The following is a 23,915-nucleotide window of genomic DNA, read 5'->3' on the forward strand; positions in this document are numbered from 1 at the left end:
TTATACATTTGATGAAGCTCTAGTGATTCATTCCAGATGGGTTAATTCCAAGGTTATGTTTCTGTTTCAGTCGTCTTTCCAACATGACCACCGTATGTTTCGATACATGCAAGAGTCCGCAATAAAGTAGATGAGAAACAGAACTGTTTGATTCCAAGAGTGACTGAAAGACATAGTATGGATTCTACATATTTCGTCTTAATTGGCTCCCGGTTTAGTTCTACTTCAAAATACCCTTTGGACATTCATAAAAGTTGCATTTGTTCGAAAGAAGAAATAGAAGAGTGCGTGGCTAGTCTCTTATTAAGGGATCGTGGTCTCTCCTAATAGTTACATCCGGCATCAAAAAGCATATTTCTCTATCTCTAATGTGAAAGTTTCTACAATCTGCACTAGTTCCACAAAAATAAAATAAAGAAATGTGCGTAGCCAGTCTCTCATGGAGGGATTGCGGTTTCTCCTGGTTCTTCGCTCCTTGTTTCATTCAACCTCAAAAAAGGAAAGCAAAAGAAAAAACAGCAAAATGTATTTCTTTATCTCTAACATGAGCGTTCGTACCAGTTTCACCCCTTCCAAAGAGGAAATTTCCAAAGAAGTAACAAAGAAATGTGTGTCTAGTCTCTCGCACCGGTCTTAGTGGATGTCGAACACTTAGTTTTAAAAGTAACGAAATGTGTGTGGCAATGCTTCTACCCGATTCACGTAGATATAAAGTGGAACATGACCATATTATTATTATTATTTTTTGAAACCAATCTATCTTATTCTCTTATATTTCCCCTTCTCCCTAACTATATCACTTCTTCTGCTATGGATACTACTAAATCGAACCCGAAGAGACAGAAATCTCATGCAAGAATTTACCCCTTTCCTGCTATATGTTTGGTCTAACATGCTCTAAAAGGAAGACACTCCACCTCTAAAATATCAGCAAAAGAAAGGAAAAATGTCTAACTACACAGCTGGTCAAAAGTGTGACCATCCTCTGTATACAGAGAGGGAATTTCTTGAGATGAGAAACATGATCGAGGAGGGCATGTTTACTTGGTCCGGGCCAGGAAACAAAAAGGACATGAAACATGCGCTAGGACTCACCGTGTTTGTCCAACCATTTCTCATTGAAAACGCAAAGTCCAACCCTGAGGATGTGGACCTTCTCTCCGAAAGCCAGAAAAAGACAATCATCAACAGCCTCGCGGGATACTGCGTGCAAGAGAAATGGGATGTCCTTATGGGACTCCTTCCAGATCTGCTTCGTGAGACAATCCTTGAGGTATTTCTGGAAACCCTGATCTATAAAGAAATCTTTGGTAGATTTTTCATGGCCCCTTTCTGGTACTTGGATGGAAAAATGTCTCCATCAGACGAAGGAGATGAGATGTTCGGTACACGGCTGCAGCATCTGTATGATAGGTTTTATGAAAATATGTATACAACTTTCCGTCCACAGATATGATTCACTGACCATCCTCTTTTATCGATATAGCCAACCCACTCATGGCGGCACTGTGGAGATCTGAAACGAACCGCCTTGCAAACGCGATGAGTATAAGCCAGGCACCGAGCACACTACTTGGAACTCACCATCGGGACCGCCGCCAATCTTTGATCGGTCAATTTGTGAATTAAACTCTCTCTAGTGACCCTATCAAGTGGCTACTTAGAAACCCATCAAGCAAGGACGAGGGGGAGAAGCGGTATGAGCTCCTTTATATGATCTATGAGCGGGCTGCGGAAGAAGCAGCAGAAATGGGAAATATGCGAGGACATATTGACTTCCATACACTCGCAGCGTTGCCTGAGACCTTCACTCTGGGCGAAGGTGACAGGATGATTTCACATGAATACAATCTATGTAATTGTGAAGACAGACTGGATGGTCATCGGGTCTTGATTCTTGTTCGCCCAGGAATTGTTCGCAGATATAGTTCTGCTCGTGAGCACGAGCTCACTGAATTCAGCATCCCCGCATACGTTGTGGTTCAGGAGTCAGCCGAGGAAAACAAGCATAAATGATCTAGACAAAAATTGCCTTTGTTGAACATGCAGGTGTCTATGTTTGACAGACTGAGCAGTCTTCGGATGGAGTTTGATGGAGAGGGTATTTAAAAACCCTGATTCACTAGTTTGACAATTAAAAACTTCTTCTTCTTCTTCTACTTCTACCCCACGTAGTACTCTACTACAACACATTCTTTAGATTTATAGTCTACATATAAGTTATAAGTAGTGCACACTCGCTTTTGATTATATACCAAACCAGCTTTTAAGCCCCCTAAAAGCTACCAAAGAAGATTAGAGAGTTCATTTGACCAATATCAGACCCTATAGTTAATGTACATGAAACGAGGGCAAACCATAGCAGTCGTAAGGTAGTACTTCTTTTTTTTTTCTATTGTTCGTTTTTATTTTCTTTCAAACTTCACTTCCCTTATTTGGAAGTCCCATAGCAGCAACATTTTGAAATTGAATCTCATTCTGGATGACCTAGCTATCATCCATATTGAAAAAGAACTGAATTGACGTCATTCATATAAGCAAAAGGGACACTTGCGGTTTGCTTGTTTTCAGTGTCAAAAGAACAACCTTAAAAGTCGGTCAATCCCAAATGACAAGTTTTACGGTATCGGAGATGGCGTCAATTGTTACTTTACTGTAGAAGGTCAGTGAGACAGTAGCTCATATCTTTCCTTGTGCCTGAACTGGTATTTTCAATCCACAAATACTTCATACTCTCTCGTCAAACTTCGGAATATGCGCAAAAGCGAAGAAATTCAAACAAAAACAGGAACTCACGAACGGGGTGGTCGGGTCTTTCATGCCAAGGCGAGATCAACACAGAGGTTACCTGTCAGGTATGGAGGCGCTAACCCGCAATAGACAAAACCGACCCGAAAAGGCAATGGTGATTTCGTATGGGCGCTTTTATAGATTTAGTTAGGACTAGTGCTATATGTCTAACTAGGTTTAGCGTATGATTGTCCCGTTCTAGAAACATCGTAGGGTGGATACATCAAGTACGCAGGATTTCGACAATCTACCGACCGATTGACATATAAGGCTATGAAAACTCCGTATATAGGTCGGTATATTTGAATAAGGAGAAAACGCCTTATTTTATGCTAAGTGGTGAAAGCTGAGCGAAAGTAGCGTATATTGAACTTAGGATTTAACGAGTTACGCTAGGGGCAACGGGGTTGGCGGAGCTTAGATATATAGAAAAATGTCTCGCTATAAAAGAACATATTTAGTCAGACGTAGGAAGAAAGCAAATGAAAAGACTGAGAAGTACGAAAATGAGTTGTGGGTCTAGAAAATGTCTCACAGTTTCTTAGGCTTATATAGCTAACAATGGTTCTTTTCTTTCATTCAATATTCGGTCTGCTGTAAGTCGAGGTGGCAGCGGAAACACCACGATCTTGCATGGTTTTGTAGGGTAAAATCGTGGTGTCTCCGTATTGTCTAAATACCCGGCGGCGCAGTATGAATACAGAGCGGCCTTTCCTGATATGGTTTAGCTTTATCTTCTATACTGTTAAGTCAATAGTCTAGTCAATCACCAGGGACATAATTTCAAGCCATATAAAGATCATCGATGCAAGTGTAACGGATAATGATCCTTATAAAGGGCATACTATATTAGGTAGTCTTAGCAGATCGACCCTATGTCGTGGCCGATCCGAGGGAGGTTTATCATATGATTGGCATATCGATATTAGAGAGATAACCCGGGCTCAACCCAACCCAACCCAACTTTGAACCCATACATTGTCGTATAGGCAGATATCTGTCGATATATACCCATTTCCACAATAGGCTACTGGTAATAGCAATGAGCATGAATATCCTTGGTGTATTCAATATGGAAAAGGGCAAGAAAGTGGAAAAATATGCATTATGCTGAGGGAACTAGTAAGAAAATCGAACTGCCTACCATGTGGTGACTGAGAGATTGTTTAAATTTACCTGTCACTAACCTCACCACATTGAAACTGTCTCAGCAACTCTTTCCCATAATCACCCCCATTCGGCGTCCTTACAATGGTATGAACATGATACTTGCCCGGTTTCTCGTTGAGCAGGAAAACTCCCGAATGGTGATCGAACTCGACCATAACGACCGGACTCTGAATACGATAATAAAACGCATCCGTATCACTGAAGCCTCCAATCCATGAGAAATAGGTCTCATGGAGAGCGTTTCTAATCTGTCGCATGCGGGATTCAAAAGGACCGGGTGGGAGAAGGACCAGAAATGCGGCTATGGCTTGTAGTAAGATCTCTTGCTGTTTGAAATGCATGTCGATCGCTTTGATTCCTTCATATGGGATTATGCGGTTGTCTTGGAATGCGCCACCCAGGTGTCTCTATATTTATGATTAGTGGAATGTCATTTTGGTAAGGTTGTATATTTTGAATAATATAACGAAGTATTACCTGATCATATGGATTCCACCGACCGGGGGGCATCTTGTCGCTGTACATTTCAGAGTATATTTGGGCATTTTGCTGGAGGTTTTGCGGAAGGGTTTGCATCAGCTTCAATCCGTAGATCCCTTCGTCGGCGCAAAGAGTTAGACCTTTGTGTGGTCCTTCGTCTATTTCCTGCATAGCTTGGTAAGTTTATATTGATCAAATGGGGTAACCGGCGTACATTTGGCTCAGCACCGAGAAAGATAGGGCTGATTGTCATCTGTTTTCCCAGGACGAAGATATGTATACACAAGTGATGACCGGCGAGGGAAAATCCCCATGGCTTGTTTGTTGAAGGCGTTCCGTATAATGCGAATCTAGTCACTCATCGGTATCAATATCTGCAATCGGAATAGTAAATGTCCAGAATAGGATAGGGGTACATACTGGTAGTTGTATCGATTGAGAATAGGCGCCGCATTAACCAATTCTCCTAGGTAATGATTCATCTCCATCGCTGCAGTAACCTTTTGATACCCTGATTCACTAAGACTAGCCTCTACCAGCTTAAGGATTGCTTCGATTTTGCGTGTCGTGAGGGTCTGAAGTCGGAGGCCATATTTGAAAATCAATATTTCCGGGTTGGACCATTTCCGCCTGCCCTTGCTGGTTAGCAATGTCAGTTGAATATATTTGTAGGCAAAGTGTATACCAAGAATCCGAATCAATATCGTAGTTCACAGCATCCAGCTCCTCTTCAGAAAGCACGGCTTGGATTTCTCTAGCCGCAGTGACCTGTTCCAACATCAACGGATATTTCTCTATGCAAGATGCCTTTCCAAATGCATACCATCGCCTCAATTGGGGCACCCTCATCAGCTCTACTAAAAAGCCCTTCCTTGCGATGTCCATCGGTCGTGATCCCGAAAAATGGGCGGTTCAGTTGCGCTTTCCACTGTTCAAAAACAGCCCCCACGTGCTCAGTACTTGAAATATTATTGGAATAAGTTTCAAGATCTGTCTTGTCAAGTCCAATGACCCGAGGATGCCCCGGTTGAGGAACATATTTGCGAAATTCACAGCTCCGGCATTCGGGCTCTGGGGTGGAAAATGACGGTGCCATTGTGACGATGGCATTGGAGAAATAATGAGATACAATAATGGTTTTGTATGGGGACCGTGTTTGGAAATCTTTTATTCGTGAAATTAATATTATAATTATTACCCCGGGATAGGTTTTCCGGGGATAGCTAGATTCTCCTTCCGGGGGTACATGTCTTCCGCGGATGTTACCGAGGGATTGCGTGCCGGGAATCGAATTGAGTGATATAGTAATGTTACGAACTCACTATGAAATGATAGACATCTCTCCTCTGATAATTTTACGTCATAAATTGATATTAGTCTGATTATTCGTGGTTGTTTTCACTTTTACAATCCGTTGTTATTCGTCTCGTTAGGAAACCTCCCCTCCCAACCGACCTCCCAAAAATGGCCGATTTCGCAGCAAAGTATATCAACGCCAATTTAGCCCAGGATGCACCAGCCTACGACAGGGCCCGGTTTCTGGCCTGGAATGAGAAACTCCACAAGGTTCAGCCGTCCACACAAAATGGATTCACTATTGGACTTTTGGTAAGATAACATCAACGCCAACTTGCTATTCAAAGGCCATCCTAATTAAAATAACCCCAGAGTGCAATGCTTTGTGCCCAACGGCGCGGAGATGCAGCAGCCGCCTTGTTTCGGGATGCGACAAAAGACGAGTCTGATGCAGATTTGGTAGAGTGCTTCACTATTGTTCGAGAAATTCTTGCGCTTGTGGCACCTTTTGTTGGGCTTCCATCTTGCATGCCTGCCACATTTGGTTTGGTAGGTGAATTGAGAAGTCGGGGTATCAACGAGGTTCCTTGCCAAAAAAGGTAACTCACTGTGATGTGTATTGCGATTTGGCTACACGTGTGCTAAATTCCGGGCTCAGGCTTGGCTTTGATAAGTACGACTACACAACTGAAGGGAGGGTTTCACTTAAGAAGATCTACCGGGGAGTCGGAAACGGTGAGGTGGATGTGATGATGCAACAATATTTCCCTGAGATGTGTAAGTTTACTCGCATTGGCAGCATTAACCAAATGATACGGTGAGATGGACTTGAAAAAGATACTAACAACTTTCAGCCTACTATGCACATACGGCAGTTTTTGGGTATATGCTTAGCGGGGGAAATCTCCTTTCCTTGAAAGAGAAGGAGTTGGTGGTTGCCTCCGGTATTCTCGCACAGGGTGCAGTCAGGCAGTCACAGAGTCATTGTAAAGCATCGATTCAGCTGGGCAACAGGGTTGAAGTAGTTCAGGAGTTGGTCGACGTTAGTGTAGAAATTGGCATCTGGAATAACTCCCCTTTGTCGGGACTCGATGTTCCTCAGTTGGCGGAGGAGGTGAAGCGCAATCTAACTACGGAGGGCCAGTAATTACAATATTACCCATGTTAGATGTTAATTTCAACATTGTTGTTCGCAATATCCTCGATTATAATACAATTTGATGAGCCACAACAATAATCCTAGACATCTCATACTGTGCGGGGTTACAAATGCGCTCAGCGCCTACGCGGGCCTACAACCAACGTAGCGTAGACGTGGGAATGGAGAAAACACCACTGGAAATACACTATACTCAAAATTTACAAGAAATCTTATTAAGTGAGACCGATGGCTTCCAATTAATTAAATCAAGATTCGAGTCTGAGAATTTAGTGGAGCCTACCTTCCGTTTATGGTAGCCATCCGCGGAACTATCCACGGGATTGGGAATGTTAATTAGTCTAGGCCTGAACAGCTGATTGGATGCCGCAACTAGGGACACATATATATAATGATTTATGTTTAATAAAATATCAGAGGAGAGGTATACCAGACTAGATTTGGTAATCCCCATCCACCCAATCTCACAACATTCTATTAAACCATACTGAAAGATGCACGCGGCCATCCAGAATCTGGAGATATGCATTATCGGTGCAGGGATCAGTGGTCTCACTGCCGGTCTCGCCATGGCAAAGGCAGGGTTCCAAAACATCCAGATCTATGAATATGCTTCGAACCTGGGGTTTGTTGGTGCTGGTATTCAAATGCCACCTAACATGGGTCGGGTATTGGCGGACCTTGGGGTATGGGAGAAAATAGCGGCAGATGGAGTATCTTTCGACTTCCACAGCATCCGAGGTAAACTCCATTCCAAAGCATGCTAGTTCATCAGACACAGATAACTGACCAGCTGGCAGAGGGTTCTAGTGGAAAGGCTTTGGGGGTTGTGGATTGTAGGAACATTGAAGGAGAATATGGCTACCGTCAGACAGGTGGCCACAGGGCAAGCTTGATCAATACCCTCTACCATGCATGTCTTCAGAACGGAGTTAAAGTTTCCTTTTCCACTCCAGTCACTGCACCCTTAGAGTTCCATGACAAGCCAACGTTTTGGGTGACTCCTCGCGACGGCACATCGTATCAAGTGCGATGTGATGTCCTGCTGGGGGCAGACGGCATCAAATCTAAATCTCGCGGGGCCATGCTCAAGCAGCTCAATGTGGAAGCACAAGTCCGAGAGACTGGGCAAGCCGCATACCGCATTATGTTGACCCGGGAACAAATGAAACATGATCCGGAGCTTTTACAGTTGCTGGATGGAGACCAGTCAATTCGATGGATTGGAGAGAAACGCCATGTAGTCGCCTACCCTATATCCGGACGGAGCATTTATAACATTTCAACAACGCAGCCTGATGTGAATTTTGCCCCTGCGCTCTCAGCCACCTATACGACTCGAGGTTCCAAATCAACAATGCTATCCGTATATGGCGACTTTTGCCCTCTCATCTTGCGGATGTTGGATCTGGCACCAGATGAAGAGGTCTGTGAATGGAAGCTGCACGTCCACGATCCCCTACCCACCTGGGTTCAAGGGTCTTTTGCTCTTCTTGGGGACGCTTGCCATCCGACCCTCCCACACTTGGGCCAAGGGGCTGCCCAGGGGATTGAAGATGCTGTCGTTCTTAGCATCTTTCTGTCTGCACTCCCTGATGCATTCCCCGATACGATCAATAAAGCACTCCTAGCTTATGAAAAGGCAAGAAAAGGACGGGCGGAACACCTAGTTCGCTTAGCCGCAGAGTCAGCACGCGAACTCCACATGGGAGAGGGGAAGGCACGCGAAGAGCGAGATCGGGCGTTTGCAGCGATTAAGACCGGGGTCCCAGGGAAAGTGCCAGATAAAGTGATGGATGGGGACGTCCATAAAATGGCCTATGGATTTGACTGTATGCAGGACGCACGTGAAAAGATTCCAGATGCTTTTAGAGGGGGGGATATCTGAATGGAAGGTTTGTGGCGAAACCTCAATATTTTGTTATTTTCAATGGATATTTCATTGGTTTTTATGTTGAAGGCCATCAATGATGCTTGAAGTTTGCCGATATCCTAGTTATATAAATTTAAATGAGTTTATAGAATTTGATTCATGAGTCAAGCTCTGAAGTAAAATACTATGTGTAGTAAATTATCTACATCAACCGACCACGTTGATCCGCATCTTATCAGCCTTCAGAACGGTGGTCACTACAACCCTAGAAGTAGAAGCGCACGTCCTGCCAACGCAGCTCCGCCTCCGTCACCGAGCACAGAACACTATTGCAAGCCTCCACACTCTGCCGCGTGATCACCCCATTTGGGATGCACTACAGCGAGCCCAGAAATGGAGGAACAATATCGGGTCGTACGCTCGCTTGACAACAACATAGAGGTTACCGAATCCCAACAGGTTCAGTACAGTGTTCAAGATTAGCCATCAGCAGCCAAGAACGGACATTATGGAACAACGGCCGCAACGATCCTCTGCGACAGCAGATCAGCCCTGCAAGCAATCCAGAACCTGGGAAACAAATCAGGACAACACATCATCCACCCAACCCTCCGGGCCGCCGTGGAGGTCTAGGCAAATGGAATCGCACTTCGTCTCCAATGGATGCCCGGACACTGCGACAATCTAGGAAACGACGCAGCAGATCAGCTGGCAAACAGGTTTCAGCTGTCAAACATTCTTCTACGGAGGACCTCGAGAAGGAGGCATTTGCCGAGCTGCAGAAGCCGGAGCCTAATGTTCCTCTTTTGTCCTTAAGCGGACTATCTTCGGCAATGCCTTTGGTAGGTCTTTCCCAAGGTCGAATCTTTCATTGTTGGGAGTTCCGGGGCTTAACGGGGCCAAGCTGAAGGCACTGGTTTCCAAATACGTTTTATATGTAGTTGTTGGAGTGAGCACTGCATTGACCTACTCATTCCGTTGCCAGTTATCAGGCGTGTTATTTCTCCAATTACAGAACAAGCTAGTTATTCCGTAGATAGCAGATAATTCTAGGGGCTTATCTTCTCCTTTATAGAATACAACAGTCTTCCCTCTTTAACTGGCCTTTCATTTGCTAGACTTGGAGTTTACATGAATACTAAATGTTCTCCAATGTCTGGTGTCTATCACGCCATCAACAAGGGAAATGACATTAACCCTCGCCTCAAATTAATTTGCAACTCGCTTAAAAACAATACCCGACAAGCCGGTACCGACGAGCCGATCCCCAGGATTATTAGTGGCACAGACTCGCGTAATTACCTACTGCTATTCGCTCGCGTGATACAAATAAATGTCCGGGAGCGATGGCCCTTCGTACATATATATAAAACCCCACAATTAGTAGACCTATTATATTACAACCAGACATCACGACATTCCAGTGATTATGGTGGGCCCGTGTGCTAGTCAACTATATATTGGCAATGTGATCCCTTCTTCATATATACACAACTGAAAAAGTATCAGGAAAGATCTTTTGGTTATTAAGAGGCAATATTTCATTGAGATAAAACTGTACAACATGGCCCCCTCCGTGACTGAGACAGTGACCGTCCAGGCCCCGGCAGCTACATTGCCGGTCAAGATGGAAGATGGCCACAACAAAGAGAACTTTATCGGATACACATGTGAGATGGAGCGTGAGATTAATGGTACAGCCAAGCTTCCTCCTGCGTCGTATCCGCACTATTTGCCTGTTTGGGACAATGAAACAGAAAGGTACCCCTCCGCCATCCTTTACTAAGGAATATCACGACTAACAATCTTACAGATACCCTTCTCTTGAGCCCTTTAAGCATTACGATCACGGCAAAGACGCTGATCCCACTTTCCCAGACCTACTGCCCAAGGGTCAGGCTAAGGTCGATGATCTCACGCCGTCCATCGGGTCTGAGATCCACGGCGTGCAACTAAGCCAGCTTTCTGATAAGGGCAAAGATCAGTTAGCCCTTTACGTTGCACAGAGACGAGTCGTCGGTAAGTACTGCTACGAGATTGGCATCCGATATCCACTAGAATATTAAGTACTAGATTAACAAATTTAAACAGCGTTTCGCGACCAAGACTTTGCCGACCGGCCAATCCAAGAAGTAGTTGATTACGCCGGCTACTTTGGCCGTCATCATATCCACCAAACCTCCGGCGCCCCTAGAGGCTTCCCCGAGGTCCACATAGTCTTCCGCGGTGCCGATGACCGCACTGGCGAGAAATTCTTAGAGGAGCGTACTAATAGCATTACCTGGCACTCAGATGTCACCTTTGAGCACCAGCCTCCCGGCACAACTTTCTTATATGCCCTCGACAGTCCTGCTACGGGCGGTGACACTCTATTCGGCGATATGGTTCAGGCGTATAACCGTTTATCCCCTGAGTTCCGGAAGCGACTCCACGGGCTAAAGGCTGTGCACTCAGGGAAGGAGCAAGTCAATGCTAGTCTGAGTAGTGGCAGTGTCGCTCGTCGCGACCCCGTTGTCTCGGAACACCCTATTGTCCGGACTCATCCCGTCACGGGCGAAAAGGCGCTTTATGTTAACCCGCAGTGTAAGCTCTCATTAATGATCTTTAAGGATAGTGAAGCTGACATATTTCCTTCCCTCAATAGTCACCCGCCATATTGTTGGATATAAAAAAGAAGAATCTGAGTTCCTGCTGAAGTTTCTGTACGATCATATCGCCTTATCGCAGGACATCCAAACTCGTGTCCGCTGGAGAGCTGGGACCGTGGTTATTTGGGATGTAAGTGATAGCCCATTTGATACACATAAGAAATACTAACTCTTATAGAACCGTGTGACAAGCCACTCCGCCGTTTTTGACTGGGAAGATGGCCAGCGCCGACACATCGCTCGTCTGACACCGCAGGCTGAGGTTCCCTACGAGACGCCCTTCGAGGGTTAGATGGAATTGTTGCACTGAGTATTGCAATGACTTATTGAGTCCGCTGCTAGTTTGCAAATGTATTGAGCCCATCATATGTTTCGGATACACCTTGCGGGTTTGCTGCTGCTGAGGCAGTGCTTTAAACCCCTTTCTTTTGTCTGTTTTCCTAGTTTTTATGAAGCTATATAGATGACTTTACATTGTACGTGGTCTCTATCATAGTCACTATTTGCTATCAATCCCTTTGCTTCTTGCCTCCTCCTCTCTGTACGTAGTGTATACCACATCCATTAAGAGTTCTAGAAGACTTCAATTTGAAATGTCTTTTTGAGGGCCAGGGCAAATGACACGGAGTTGTGATAATTATCAAGTTCCATTAGAGGAACGAGAAATGAATAAACAACTGTGTTCTCATGACTTGCATTTCTTTATAGTTATGCCATTTTGAAATCCATACATTTAATGTCCTTCTATACCCCACTATCATGTGGTATACCAAGGTTGAGAGATTAATATGTAGATCACGACTAATATCGGTGACGATCCTAAGGTGTTGTGACGTTAGTGTTAAACAAAGGCTGATAAATTGATGGCCCAATTAGGAATTGAAGCTAAGATGGGTCCTCTGCTGTGGGTACTCTGCCGTGGGCTGCTAAACCTGCATTCCCACGGAAAACCAGACCTTAGACATGGATACTTCGTACAAGATTGAGGACACCCCCAAGCTCGCTCAATTCCGCTATTCACCAGTTTTTAAAAGCCTGCCAAATCACTGTTCAATCCGCCGCTTTTCTCGAGAAAGAAGTAAGCGATTTACGCGCCGCCAACGAGAAGCAGAAGCAAAAGCGTACGATATCCCGGAGGCAGATACCGGTGGAAGCAGGTATCTCAGTTCAAGAAACTTCTCAGTTAATTACTGAGCCAGTGGAAGCAAGGAAGCAATTGAAGCACTTCTCCACCCCCCTTTTCTTTTCTCTAGCTTTCTCGTTCTTTTGTTCCTTTTTCTCTCTCTCCGTCCACTTCGCTCCCATCGAAATCGACTAAACAAAGGGCACATTAGATTTTCCACTATATTCCAAGGTAAAAGACTGTCCAGATTTTAGTCATAGGATTCAATGTACTTTGTTAAATTTGAGAAGTTAATGGATGATCTTAACAGTATATCGAACGGCCGTCTTTCAAACCCAGCAGAGAGCAGACCAATTCAACATTCAAGCACCTAGGATGTGGCGCTGATACAAAGAAGTCCGAAGAGCCTTTCCCCACTTAAAGAATATCAAGCACGAAAGTTGGATGGCAACTTGGATGGCCCCCATCGACAAAAATACCACCAATGGGCCGGACGCTGTTAGCCAATCGTTGATAAACCAACTCCAGGCCCAAGTCACGAGTGATCTCAAGAAGGTAACGCTAACCATCACCTCTGGGGATGACTGCGGGTAGCAGTCCAGGGGATAGGACATGCCCATATTTACTCCAATTTGATTGCTTACTGTTAGAATCCCAAATCCCACGATGGGACCCATGTAGTGAACACGATACTGCAGACAAAGCGCTGTAACAATCGATCCCGCTATGGTAATAACCGCAGCCACCACAAGTGCAAAGAGACGCATTTCGGGTTCCCGGACACCATTATTGCGTCGAGTGGAACGACCCACTATCTTGTCAACCATTCGACCGCAGAAGGCGGTCGCAAACAACGATCCCACGAAAGGAGATAGGAAGACAAGGCCCTGAGCGATCGAGTTAAAGTTGTATGGCCTATAAAGGAGTGGATAAAATTAGCCAATGTTGCATTTCTTGAGACGGAATTGCGAAAAACAAAAAAAAAGAAAACAGTAATGACTCACTCTTGGCCGAACTCCTGCGCAACTATAGCAGCGAATGTAGTTATACTGATGAATGACATACCGTACACCAGGCTAGCCCAGATTATAATGGGATTCAGACAAAACAAGAAAGGCCGGACGGAAATGGTGCGAAGGTCGATTGATGGGTCACTCTTAGGCCATATGGATAACCCACTGATATATGACGGTTTGTGCACATCCTCCAAATGTTCCACATGCTGCGAGGATAATCCGGATTTGGACTCTGGCAGCGAAGGCACGATTTGGGGACGCTCGCCGATGAACTTTGTTTCCGGCATGAAAAAAAACATGGTCACCATATTTGCGCTGATAAACATTGCGAGAATCCAGAAGGCCCATGCTGGTCCGAGACTCTGGATTATGAATGAAGACAACACGGGGCCCAGATTAGCGGCCGCTAAAACAGCCAGTCCGTAAAATGCGATCTTTTCTCCGTGGTGATAGAGAAAGTACATGTCTCCGATGGTGGTAGGTGCGATAGAGTAAATAGGCGACTGACCCAGCCCCATGATGAGTCTTCCAACTAAAAAGGATATGTAGGTTTCTCGGCAGGCGAACCCCTGCCATACCAAACAGGCGCACATAATCAAGGCGGTTATGAGATACGTAGGGCGGCGGCCATATTTTGTCAGGAAAGGCCTATCCAGGTATTGAAGTATTCAATTAATATATTTTCACAACAAGGGCTGTTTATTAGGAGATGTACAACTTACATCCAGCAGAAACAACCCACTCCAGCGCAGATGACATTCGCTGCTATCGCCGTGGTAATCGCTTGGAAGGACGTATTGTATTGTTCCGTAAGCTGGATGACACCTGGGCGTGCCCGTCAGTAGAGTAATACACAACGTCTACCTTGGACCTGCATAGTATACCTGCTGTAATGATTGGGCCTGTACATCCTCCCAAGAAGCTATAAGCACATGCATTGGCGAATACGACAGCCTTTTTCAGGGCTGACCATGACAGGGGATCGTTCGGGTGAGTTTTAGATGGTTGAGGGACCAACAAAATACGCCGACCATCTTGTTCAATATGTTGCAAGTGCGCATACAAATTGGACGAGGGTCCGCTGGAATCGAATAGAATCTCTGTTCCCGGAGGAGCATGAATCCCATCTTCCTGCGTGTCCCTGATTCGATCCTCGTGACTGGATGTCATAGTAAGAAATCACACAGGTGGTGCAACTAAAACGTGAGTTCCTTGAACAAAATAGAAATGAAATCCTCAAATATAGTATCAATTGGGTTCCAAATAATAAAAAGTGATTCCTAATCCCTTAGGTATAGTAATATATCTCCGCTTTTAAGCCACGTGCCTATTATGGAATCTATGGATCCGGGGTAAACAAAAAGGGTTAGCCATAGTGGGGAAAGACGCCCTTGAATAATTGACCAATGAGTGAACTGTTATCCGGGGGTACGCTATGAAGGATCCATCCACGGAAGAGACACCCCCTCCGTGGGAGGGGAGATCCCAAAGTAAATCAACCTTTAATAAAAACCCGTACTCGGCATAGCAAGAGGACAAAGCAAATAACAAAGAAAGTCAAAGATCGACACGACCCAAAAACAAAAAAGGGAAACAAGATGACAGGCCCAATTGAAGAGTCGATCGAGACCTCCGTTCTCATAATTGGGGGCGGACCTGTTGGTCTCACAAGCGCTCTTCTGCTCGCAAAGTATGGTATTCCCTCCATTATCGTGGAGAAATACCTTGGACGACTAGGCCAACCAAAAGCTCATGCTATCAACCCCCGCTCCCTCGAGATCCTCCGACAGAGCGGACTTGATACGGCCCAACTCCGCAACGCTGCCGCCCGGCCGGCCGATACCAACAAGGTTCGCTTCGGCCTTTCGCCAATGGGACTGGAGCTGGGCACTCTGCCATTTGAGCGACAAGGGGAGGAAACCAAAGCTATAACACCAGAACCCTTGTTCAATATCCCACAGCCCGAGCTCGAGAACTGGCTGATGGAGGTTATCGCCAACAACAAGCTGATCACTCTCAAACGAGGCTTCAAATGGGAGGCCTGTACTGCCCAGCAAGGCGAGTCCTCCTCAGTGGTGTCCTGTGTTATTGAGGGGGAAACCGAACGCTGCATCCAAATCACAAGTAAATATATGCTGGCCTGTGATGGCGCCCGCTCCGGAGCGAGAGAGAAGCTGGGGATCCCGTTCTCCATTATACCCGATGGCCCCAGCCAGGAGTCGCATCATGTCACCATTCACTTCAAGGCGGACTTGACATACCTAAAGCCTGGTATTATCTGGTACGCGTTTGGGCCTAAGCAGCAAGGCTCCTTCCTTGCCTACGATCGATCCAGCAGCTGGGTCTATATCACCGATTGGAATCGGACAAAAATCCCAAAGGAGACATTCACAAATGATTATTGCAGAAAAATGATCAATGAGGCAATGGGCCATGAATTTCCTTTTGAAATCCTCTCAACCACGCTATGGACAACCTATCCCCGAATTGCGGACTTTTATCGATCAAAAACACACCCACAGGCATTCCTCTTGGGAGATGCGGCTCATGCATTCCCACCTACGGGGGGTCTTGGTGTCAATACAGGAATTGCAGATGCCCAAAACCTGGCCTGGAAGATTTATGCGGTAGAGAAAGGATGGGCAAATGAGGGCTTGCTCGACACTTACGGGGGGAGAGAAGGCCAGTGGCCTTAGCAAACGCCCGCCAAAGTGCGAAGAATCAAAAAACAGTGAGAAAGTTCTTCTCTACGAGACCCGACGGAGTGACCAACGAAGAGCTGGAGCAAAATGCTGCATGGAGAGAGCAATTTGCAATCGAAATCGCGAACGATACGGAACATTTCGACTCAATTAATCTACAACTTGGTTACGTCTACGGTAGCAAAGCTTGGGACGACGTACCATGCAGTTTGTTCAACCCAATCTGTGTCCCTGGAAGTAGATTGCCACATGCCTGGTTGTCCTATCAAACCCTGACTCAATCTGCATTGGACCTGATTGATGGCATGGGATTTGTAGTTCTGGGCTCTGCTGACAGCTTGTCTGGCTGTGGCTCCAGCATCATTGACAGTATAAGTTCTGTTGAGGTGAAGCTTCTACGACTGGGCCAGGACTTCTTCTGTGATGACGAAAGCTGGATCAAAATGATGGGTATTTCGGACCAGGGAAAGGGAGTGTTGATTAGACCAGATCAACATGTTCTTGGAAATGTGGAATCAGCACAGGACATACACTTCTTGGTCTCTCAGTTCTTATTGCGCAATGACGCCCTGCAGAGCAACCATTAGGTCTTAAATCTTCTGGAACTTGTGTTGTAGTGGGGATGATGTATGCTAGAAATCTCTTCCCTCTGTTGTGGTAGAATATCACGTCCCAGTCTGACATATGATCCGAATTTTGTATTATTTGAATATTTAGAAGTTGATATTACGGTACGACTTCTCACGTCGTGTTCCCTGGCATTTGCTTTCCAGCGCTCACACGCTATTTGATCTAACTAGTTGTTTAAACTCATTTTGTATTTAGTTAAAACTAGCAGGACTTTGTTTCCTGTTGGCTATCTTAATACAAATAATGCTAAGGTCGAAAAAGATTGAACACCAGGTACCAACGTATCTAACATAACCTTTGCGTAATATTAAATATTCGACGTACTATTCACAGATCTGAAAGGCTTTGTCATAGTTTCTGCAATAAGTAGCATTTGCATAAGCATCTTCTGGCCCTGTCCAACCTGGGTTGCAAAGAATTCAGAAGTAAGATGATGTATCCCTGCTCGGAGATATTCAACATCTGCCGTAGCAGAAAGATGTTGTGGCTCTTTCAAGATATGCATGAAGATGATTGATGTTGCTGCTAAGAAATATGCCGATGGTATACCCAGTAGTCGTAATTCCCCAGTGTCAGAAACAACCGAGCTATTATTCGATATCCTGATAAGGGACCGAGCAGATGCAACACATATAGCTTCGCTTGATCGAAGCCGGGGATATTGATCATCTGGGAATGTCTTATTCCTTTTGGGAGCCAACAACATTGAGGTCCAGTGTAGTGTTCGTGACACATGGAAGAACTGCACATGTAACCAAGCAACATGATGACGCGATTGCATAGAAGCCACGATCTCCTGTCCTGGCCTGAACTCTAGGGGAATTGCATCATGCCATGCAATGATTTTTATATCTAACTCTGCTAGACAATGCAAGCGTTCGTTTGGACTTCTTTCGTGGTTGAGGATTCCTGCAATTTGATTCACAAGGCAAGCGAGTGTGACGTGCCAGACATAGATCATAGAGCCCAGTGTAGACTCACAGTCCGGGCACTCTTGAGCTTTCAGAGGTTCTATCTTTGCGTCCGCTTGATCTGAAGAGGTTCCAGTCGGCCTGCCCTCACATAATGATAAAAAGGCGTCGAGGCTATATGCAACCCACCAAATCCTTGCTCGGAGACGAACAATCTCATCACTCAGCTGCAAATCACTGGGTGTGTGACGGTGCAGACCTATCGCTTGTGCCATACGTAGCGCAATGCCGCAGGTAGACCACGCAATTCCCAATTTACCTTGCTGGGTAAAGTATATGGTGTGGAGAAGAATAACCTGCACTGATCCTGTGTATGGATGGTCCAACAGATAATCCATCATTGACCAGGCTCGCCGTTGTAGCGTAGATATCATCTCCTGCATCTCGTCTGTAGGGCCTGTAGGATACGATGTTGCTCCAATTATAGCCATCATACAGACGCACAGGAATTGAATAGGATCCGCTGAGCTAAAACATCCATCATGGTCATACCATTGAGCCCATGAGTGATGTAGCTCCACGCTGATGATTGGGTACCGCGGATGAATATTTTTCCAATATAACCCGACTCCATGTTCCACAAAGGACCGGATTGGAAGATCCTGACGGTGCAGTGTTGGCGCAACACATATGTTCGCTTCATCCATATATGAAATCCCTTGGATGAGAAACTGGAGAAGACTATGCTCTCCAAGGTCGGGGGAATGATTCTTGGCATATATCAAACATGATGACAAAGTTGCGCCAATAGAATTCAATCCCTGATACCTACTCTCGCGAGAATCCTTTTTCAAAAGCAGACCCGGGAGAAGGGCCGGCAGTTGCCCGGAAGGTAGACCATTTTTCAAGAATTGTACGCCTGCAACGTTCGGTTGTCTCGTACTTGAGGGTATTAAAGAAGTTCCTCCATTGGCTTCACTCGTAGATAGTGTCGGCTGTTGCTCATCGGGGTCATGCAGACTGGTGTGAAGTTGCGGACAGTCCGCCAGAATAAAGCTTGTCAAGTCGGATATGTTAGACGAAACTGAGAGATCGAAGACATTTGACATGTAAAGATTGGAATCCCAAGGGTCGGAAGATGATAGAAGCCCAGACGTCCTTATGGCCTGGTCATTTTCGCCTGAGAGTAGTTCTTGTGAGACATTTGGGACACTCTCATGTCCCACTGATTGTACGTCCATGCCATCTTCTGATGATACAACTGTTGGTACTGGTCTTGGCGATTGACGCGATTCCATCTCTTTATCGGGGATATTTTCTACCACTTGGTCTCCAACTTGTGGAGACCAATCTCTCAGCTCAAACGATGGCATCGCTTTATGTCGCTTTGATTGATGGGTCCCGTAAAAGTCTGGTGCCGAATATGTGCATTCGGACCGGTAGACCATACAGTTTACGCATGGTCGTTGACCGACTGTGCATTTAATCTATTGATAGATTACATCGTTAATACGGATAGATAGGTCAAAAACAAGAATATAACATACCCGCTTTTTCCGACAAAAGTCGCAAGCTTGAGAAACGCGTTTAGGTTGAGATGGATAAACGCTTAAGTCCAGCTGCAGGCCACCGGTCTGCTGTTCTTCACCAGCCATCATGATCTACTTCAGATTCACACGCTAGCTTTGCAATATATAATGATATCCAAGTATTTTGATGGGCACCTAGTGTCGTTGGTGTGAGAAGCGCGGAGTATATGGAAACTTTTCGGGGAGAATAGAATACCCGATCCGAACCCCGCAAAATAACATGCGGGGGTCGGCTATGTGTATTTACTAACCTGAATGGGATAAACCATGGAAACTTGTTGTTTACAGCTGTTTGATCCCTTGGGAGAAGATGGTCTGGGCCATCGTATCCACGGAAAAAGTCGCGTCATGCTAGGCTATCAATTAACCGACCCTTGCTTTTTTTATGAGATTACTCTTGGAGGCTACAGGCGAAAGGGACAGCGATCAATACGTATGTATTGGACTATCTGGCTGGCTGACTCGGAGGAAAAGAGAGAAGAGAACTGGAGGGGAGACTATCTACTCTGAATCTTCCTTCAGGGCAGCTGTTCATATACATTTTGAGGATAAGTCTTGCTGGCCTTTTTTTATGCGCCATCGAATTGCTGTGATCATAGGGCGAGTAAGAGGCGCTAAACTAGAAGTCTCAAGGACGCAATTATTCCGCTGTTATTCCATCCAATATCCGATATGGTTTAAGTTGAGGTGACAACGGAAATGCCACGAATTTATGTGGTTTTAAGCATTGAAAATGTGGTCTTTTCATGCAGCACACTTTGGTGAATTTACCGGCTTCATTGACAATGCAATACAAATAGCCTTACCATATATGGATTAGCGTTTCATGGCTCCCGAAATCATTGTCTTGGTTTTATTTTTCAACGAATATATTTCGTGACTCTTGAAGTCGAATGAGTTTCGGCTCAAGCCTCCCAAGTCCACTGTACTCAATATAGCGTTATTAAAGTAGATAGCCAAGGAATAATCATCTATCATGGTAGGTGCAGAAAGAGGAGAGAGCTGGTCAATGGGTGGCTGGTCTTGCAGCTTTAGAATGGTTACCCCATAGATACCATATATTAGGATCATAATCCCCAAACGATGGCAAGGGATTGTAGATCATGCATTTTTTGAACCGCTGATCTTTGAGGTACGCCATGTTGCGAGACCGTAAGCTTTCCGTCGACGCACGTTCGAAACATGCTCGAGCGCTTGCTTTCGTGGAATTTTTAGTGTATTCCCCTTCTGTGGACCTCATGGGTGAAAATCCCAATTTTTGATGGTTCCGCCATTGAGGATCTTCCGGGGTTAAACCAGCACCTAGGCCTATCCACTTTGTAATGACCAGAGTCAATTGATTTTCGAAATCAACCATTTCGAGGAGAGCCTCGGTGCCACAATGGCGACAAGCAAAAGAGACAGACGGGGCTTTTTCTCCAGCACGATGGGCGCTCACAACCTGATTAACCCAGGTATCAATGTCCCGGTTCTTCTCATGACTGCAGATGGTGATGCTGTGCGGAGGAATCATAGATCTTTTGGCTGATGGCCGTGGACATCGATACAATAGGTATCGCTTATGACGATCAACCGAAATGATCTGTTGGACTCTCAGAATGAGATTAGGATTCATTGAACATATGTCTGTGTCAACGGAAGAGATAAGGGACACCTGAGTACCAGGCTGGAGACTGTGGAGTTGGACTTCTGTGTAATAAATGTCCTCAGTGCCGATCCCATATTCTGGGCCAAGATAGAGCCTCATCATAAGAAGTTGCAGGTGTGTGAAGTGAAAATAATAAGCGCAACGGTGACCGGAATACCATAGCTGATGAAAAGGAAGGTAAAGTTGTGCTGATTCTCTAGGACAGCGCAAGAAAATCATGGATCGAGGCCCAGGAAGAAAGTAGATTGAAGTATCGTGCCTATGGAGAACATGGCAGGCATAGCAAGCGAAGAACTTTGGGAGATCTCGCCCCAGGCGAGTCAAAAGGGCTAGCTTGTCTCGTCTTGTTCGTAACGAAGGAGGTTCCCTGGTTTTTAAAAGAGCAAATAGTCGATGATTGCAGAGTGAGGTGCATGTTATATCGTCACGAGAGAGAAATTCCGTTATTCGGAATAAGACCTGGACCGGAAGTTCAGGTAATGAATTTCGTTTAGGGCCCAGGAATCGGGATACCAAGAAAGAGGAGTGAAAGAAGAGGTGTAGCATGCCCATGGTGCTTGGCATATGCAGCTTGCTTGAGAGGGGGGACTGCGAAGATTACACACCGAGGTAAGTGGCTGAGTTGGAGGTGTGTACAAATATTGTTTGAGGTCATTGAAAATGAAAGAGCTCAAGAAAAGGAGTTGATTTGATTAAAGAAGGAAGAATATCAGGAAACGCTGGAGGGGCTGATGCCTGGAATTCAACTATGACACATTAGACGGTAATAAAAGTCGCTGGAAAACCCCATCTAGCCATGGATCCCATCAAATGGATGCTGGAGTTCCAAAGGTTAGTCCACGGGTCCACGGGTCTACGGGTCAACTGGTTCCTGTTGAGATGACTCATGTATTTCCTTGTTTTTGCGAGATTTGGAAGGAGTCACTGTTTTCTGGTACAAACGTTTCTAGGGTGAAGACTGTTTCGGGATTGGTTTTGCCAGTGTGAAGGTTTCGTCAGGCCATTTCTTAGGCTGTTCTTCTTCCTCCTCAAACTCAAAATCCTTGGCTTCTTCGTCCGGACCCTTTGACTCAACAACTTCACTTATCTCGAAACCTCCGATGAGTTGGACGATGAGCTCCCACAGTCACCAACTCCTTTGCCGGAAAGGGGGGCCTAATCCTCCTCCAAGAAACCTCTTTCTAAAAAAGCTCTGGGAAAGCGACCGGTTAGAAATTCTGACCACAGTGACTCTGAGAATGATGTTTTGAGTTCCAGTCCTCCCCCTTTGAAAAAGAAAAAATCAACTTTCTCAACCGATCCTCAGCCGCATCTCTCCAAGACAAAGGCTGGAAATAAAGAAACGAAGGGACCCGAATCCGCTTCAAAAATTGTGCTTCCGAATTTCGAAGAAAAAAACCCGAGTTCTGCCTTTCGGCTTGAAGGACATCATGAATTATTCTGGTCACACGAAGACAGCGGACGTTCCGGAAAAAGGATCCACGTTGGAATATACGGCAAATATTTCCAGACCGGCAAGAATGGTCATGGCCAGCGAGTTTGCTTCCTCACATTCGACAACAAAGCACAGTGCAAATTCGGATATCTCGGTGAGGACATCTGGGGAGATCCTATCATTGAGCCGAACTGTCCCAGGGTTTTAAATGGAGACGACATCCAAGAGCGGGCTCGCGGGCACCGCTTCCTTGCCCAGCTATAAATAGGAGAGGGCTGAGGAACCTTGGAATGAAAGGTACCATTTCCTCTGAATAGTCGACTCGATCGCTTCCATCTGTCTGTTTTTCTTCAGAGGCTAGCTCTTGAATTATTCCTAGCCTGGTTAGAAGCACAGAAATTCGCAGACGTGAACACTTGTTCATCTTTTTGGGTTAATCAAATTAGCAGATACTAGACTGGCAAAGAATCCGGTTTATCGATTATCAAGGGAACGCAAAGCTTGAAGCACGTGTTGACGACTCTTTCCTTGCGCCAACTCCATATGATCTTTATATCAGGTTTTTTACACTTGCCGAAGTATATTGAACCAGCATAATTGCGCCCTCGCGAAAAGCAGCTTGAACTTCAATCAAAGATCTGTTATGAATTATTCCCGGAAATGGTGGAGCATATACGATCACAGGGTGTAGAAAACAGGGCTTCCCGTCCGCTCAGCTGTACTTTAGTCATAAAGGGGAACATCCGTGGACGTAATTACCGGGTAAAGATGGCCAAGGAAAACCCCAAGCAAGGTCACAGTAATAACCGAAAGACCGAGATCCTCAACAAAGCAAAAGGTAATATATAAGATAATACTTAATCCTAGATAGACAAGAACTACGAGTCGCTACCTATGGAAATAAGGCGTAAGGAAACCAAAGCAGACACGGCCAACAGTTAGCCCTACCTAGTAGGTGAATATGACTACTCCCGCTATAGCTGTTGTTGTATAGCGAAGGTCGACAAGGAAAGTGAAGATCCATCCACCTATAGTGACCTTGACTCCGATGTAAACCAAGAGGAAGAGACTTATAATCCACGTTGAGGGCAATCCTAAGGACTCCAATGTCGGGTTTTTCTTGACGTCGGAAGTGCCTGAAGTTTCCGGCGGCTCATCGTTGTCTCCACGAGGGCCAGGATCTTGGGTGTTGAATTTTGATATATATAGTATGTATTCTTTTCACCCCAATATACTACTCCACGGCGGAGAAAGGAGTAAGAGCGAAGCAATCATGTCTGCAGAAGCTAACTACATATGGATCGTTTGCCCCTCAGTTAATCAGGTTACTTTATCTAATCATCTTTTCAAGTGTGGCCTAGTATGGTGGAATCGTCCAATGCTTCACTTCCTATGTCTAGTGTCAAATGAAGAGAGAAACATTTGAATCCCACCAATAGAGAATA

At 45.4% G+C, this 23,915-nt stretch overlaps 8 protein-coding genes across 8 annotated transcripts; 5 read left to right on the top strand and 3 right to left on the bottom strand.

The window, feature by feature from the left end:
* Window positions 1–946: 946 nt before the first annotated feature.
* On the top strand, window positions 947–2,016 carry N7455_009374 (uncharacterized protein; the record flags this gene model as incomplete). The annotated part of the gene is made up of 2 exons (XM_040955780.2): window positions 947–1,404; window positions 1,641–2,016. The coding sequence occupies 2 exons, from the start codon at window positions 947–949 to the stop codon at window positions 2,014–2,016; spliced, it is 834 nt and encodes a 277-aa protein (XP_040813752.2).
* Window positions 2,017–3,977: 1,961 nt separating this feature from the next.
* On the bottom strand, window positions 3,978–5,536 carry N7455_009375 (DUF3500 domain-containing protein; the record flags this gene model as incomplete). The annotated part of the gene is made up of 6 exons (XM_040955771.2): window positions 3,978–4,367; window positions 4,438–4,605; window positions 4,655–4,790; window positions 4,861–5,070; window positions 5,126–5,208; window positions 5,264–5,536. Coding segments are annotated over 6 exons (1,260 nt in total), but the record flags the coding sequence as incomplete, so codon positions are not given.
* Window positions 5,537–5,904: 368 nt separating this feature from the next.
* On the top strand, window positions 5,905–6,883 carry N7455_009376 (uncharacterized protein; the record flags this gene model as incomplete). The annotated part of the gene is made up of 4 exons (XM_040955865.1): window positions 5,905–6,048; window positions 6,109–6,335; window positions 6,395–6,513; window positions 6,591–6,883. The coding sequence occupies 4 exons, from the start codon at window positions 5,905–5,907 to the stop codon at window positions 6,881–6,883; spliced, it is 783 nt and encodes a 260-aa protein (XP_040813744.1).
* Window positions 6,884–7,389: 506 nt separating this feature from the next.
* Window positions 7,390–8,783, top strand: N7455_009377 (uncharacterized protein; the record flags this gene model as incomplete). The annotated part of the gene is made up of 2 exons (XM_065606188.1): window positions 7,390–7,636; window positions 7,696–8,783. 2 exons carry the CDS (start codon window positions 7,390–7,392, stop codon window positions 8,781–8,783), a joined length of 1,335 nt encoding a protein of 444 aa, XP_065460151.1.
* Window positions 8,784–10,332: 1,549 nt separating this feature from the next.
* N7455_009378 (TauD/TfdA dioxygenase family protein) lies at window positions 10,333–11,708 on the top strand (the record flags this gene model as incomplete). Its single annotated transcript, XM_065606189.1, has 5 exons — window positions 10,333–10,529; window positions 10,582–10,787; window positions 10,860–11,351; window positions 11,413–11,546; window positions 11,595–11,708. 5 exons carry the CDS (start codon window positions 10,333–10,335, stop codon window positions 11,706–11,708), a joined length of 1,143 nt encoding a protein of 380 aa, XP_065460152.1.
* A 1,193-nt stretch (window positions 11,709–12,901) lies between these two features.
* N7455_009379 (MFS general substrate transporter) lies at window positions 12,902–14,725 on the bottom strand (the record flags this gene model as incomplete). The annotated part of the gene is made up of 5 exons (XM_065606190.1): window positions 12,902–13,454; window positions 13,544–13,565; window positions 13,605–14,087; window positions 14,134–14,203; window positions 14,420–14,725. The coding sequence occupies 5 exons, from the start codon at window positions 14,723–14,725 to the stop codon at window positions 12,902–12,904; spliced, it is 1,434 nt and encodes a 477-aa protein (XP_065460153.1).
* Window positions 14,726–15,153: 428 nt separating this feature from the next.
* N7455_009380 (FAD-binding monooxygenase) lies at window positions 15,154–16,844 on the top strand (the record flags this gene model as incomplete). Its single annotated transcript, XM_065606191.1, has 2 exons — window positions 15,154–16,182; window positions 16,233–16,844. The coding sequence occupies 2 exons, from the start codon at window positions 15,154–15,156 to the stop codon at window positions 16,842–16,844; spliced, it is 1,641 nt and encodes a 546-aa protein (XP_065460154.1).
* Window positions 16,845–17,194: 350 nt separating this feature from the next.
* N7455_009381 (Zn(II)2Cys6 transcription factor) lies at window positions 17,195–19,453 on the bottom strand (the record flags this gene model as incomplete). The annotated part of the gene is made up of 2 exons (XM_065606192.1): window positions 17,195–19,285; window positions 19,346–19,453. 2 exons carry the CDS (start codon window positions 19,451–19,453, stop codon window positions 17,195–17,197), a joined length of 2,199 nt encoding a protein of 732 aa, XP_065460155.1.
* Between the last annotated feature and the right edge of the window lie 4,462 nt (window positions 19,454–23,915).

This window comes from Penicillium solitum (genome assembly GCF_028829755.1).
Source record: "Penicillium solitum strain IBT 25940 chromosome Unknown utg000008l_segment0_segment0, whole genome shotgun sequence".
NCBI classification, from domain to species: Eukaryota; Fungi; Ascomycota; class Eurotiomycetes; order Eurotiales; family Aspergillaceae; genus Penicillium; species Penicillium solitum.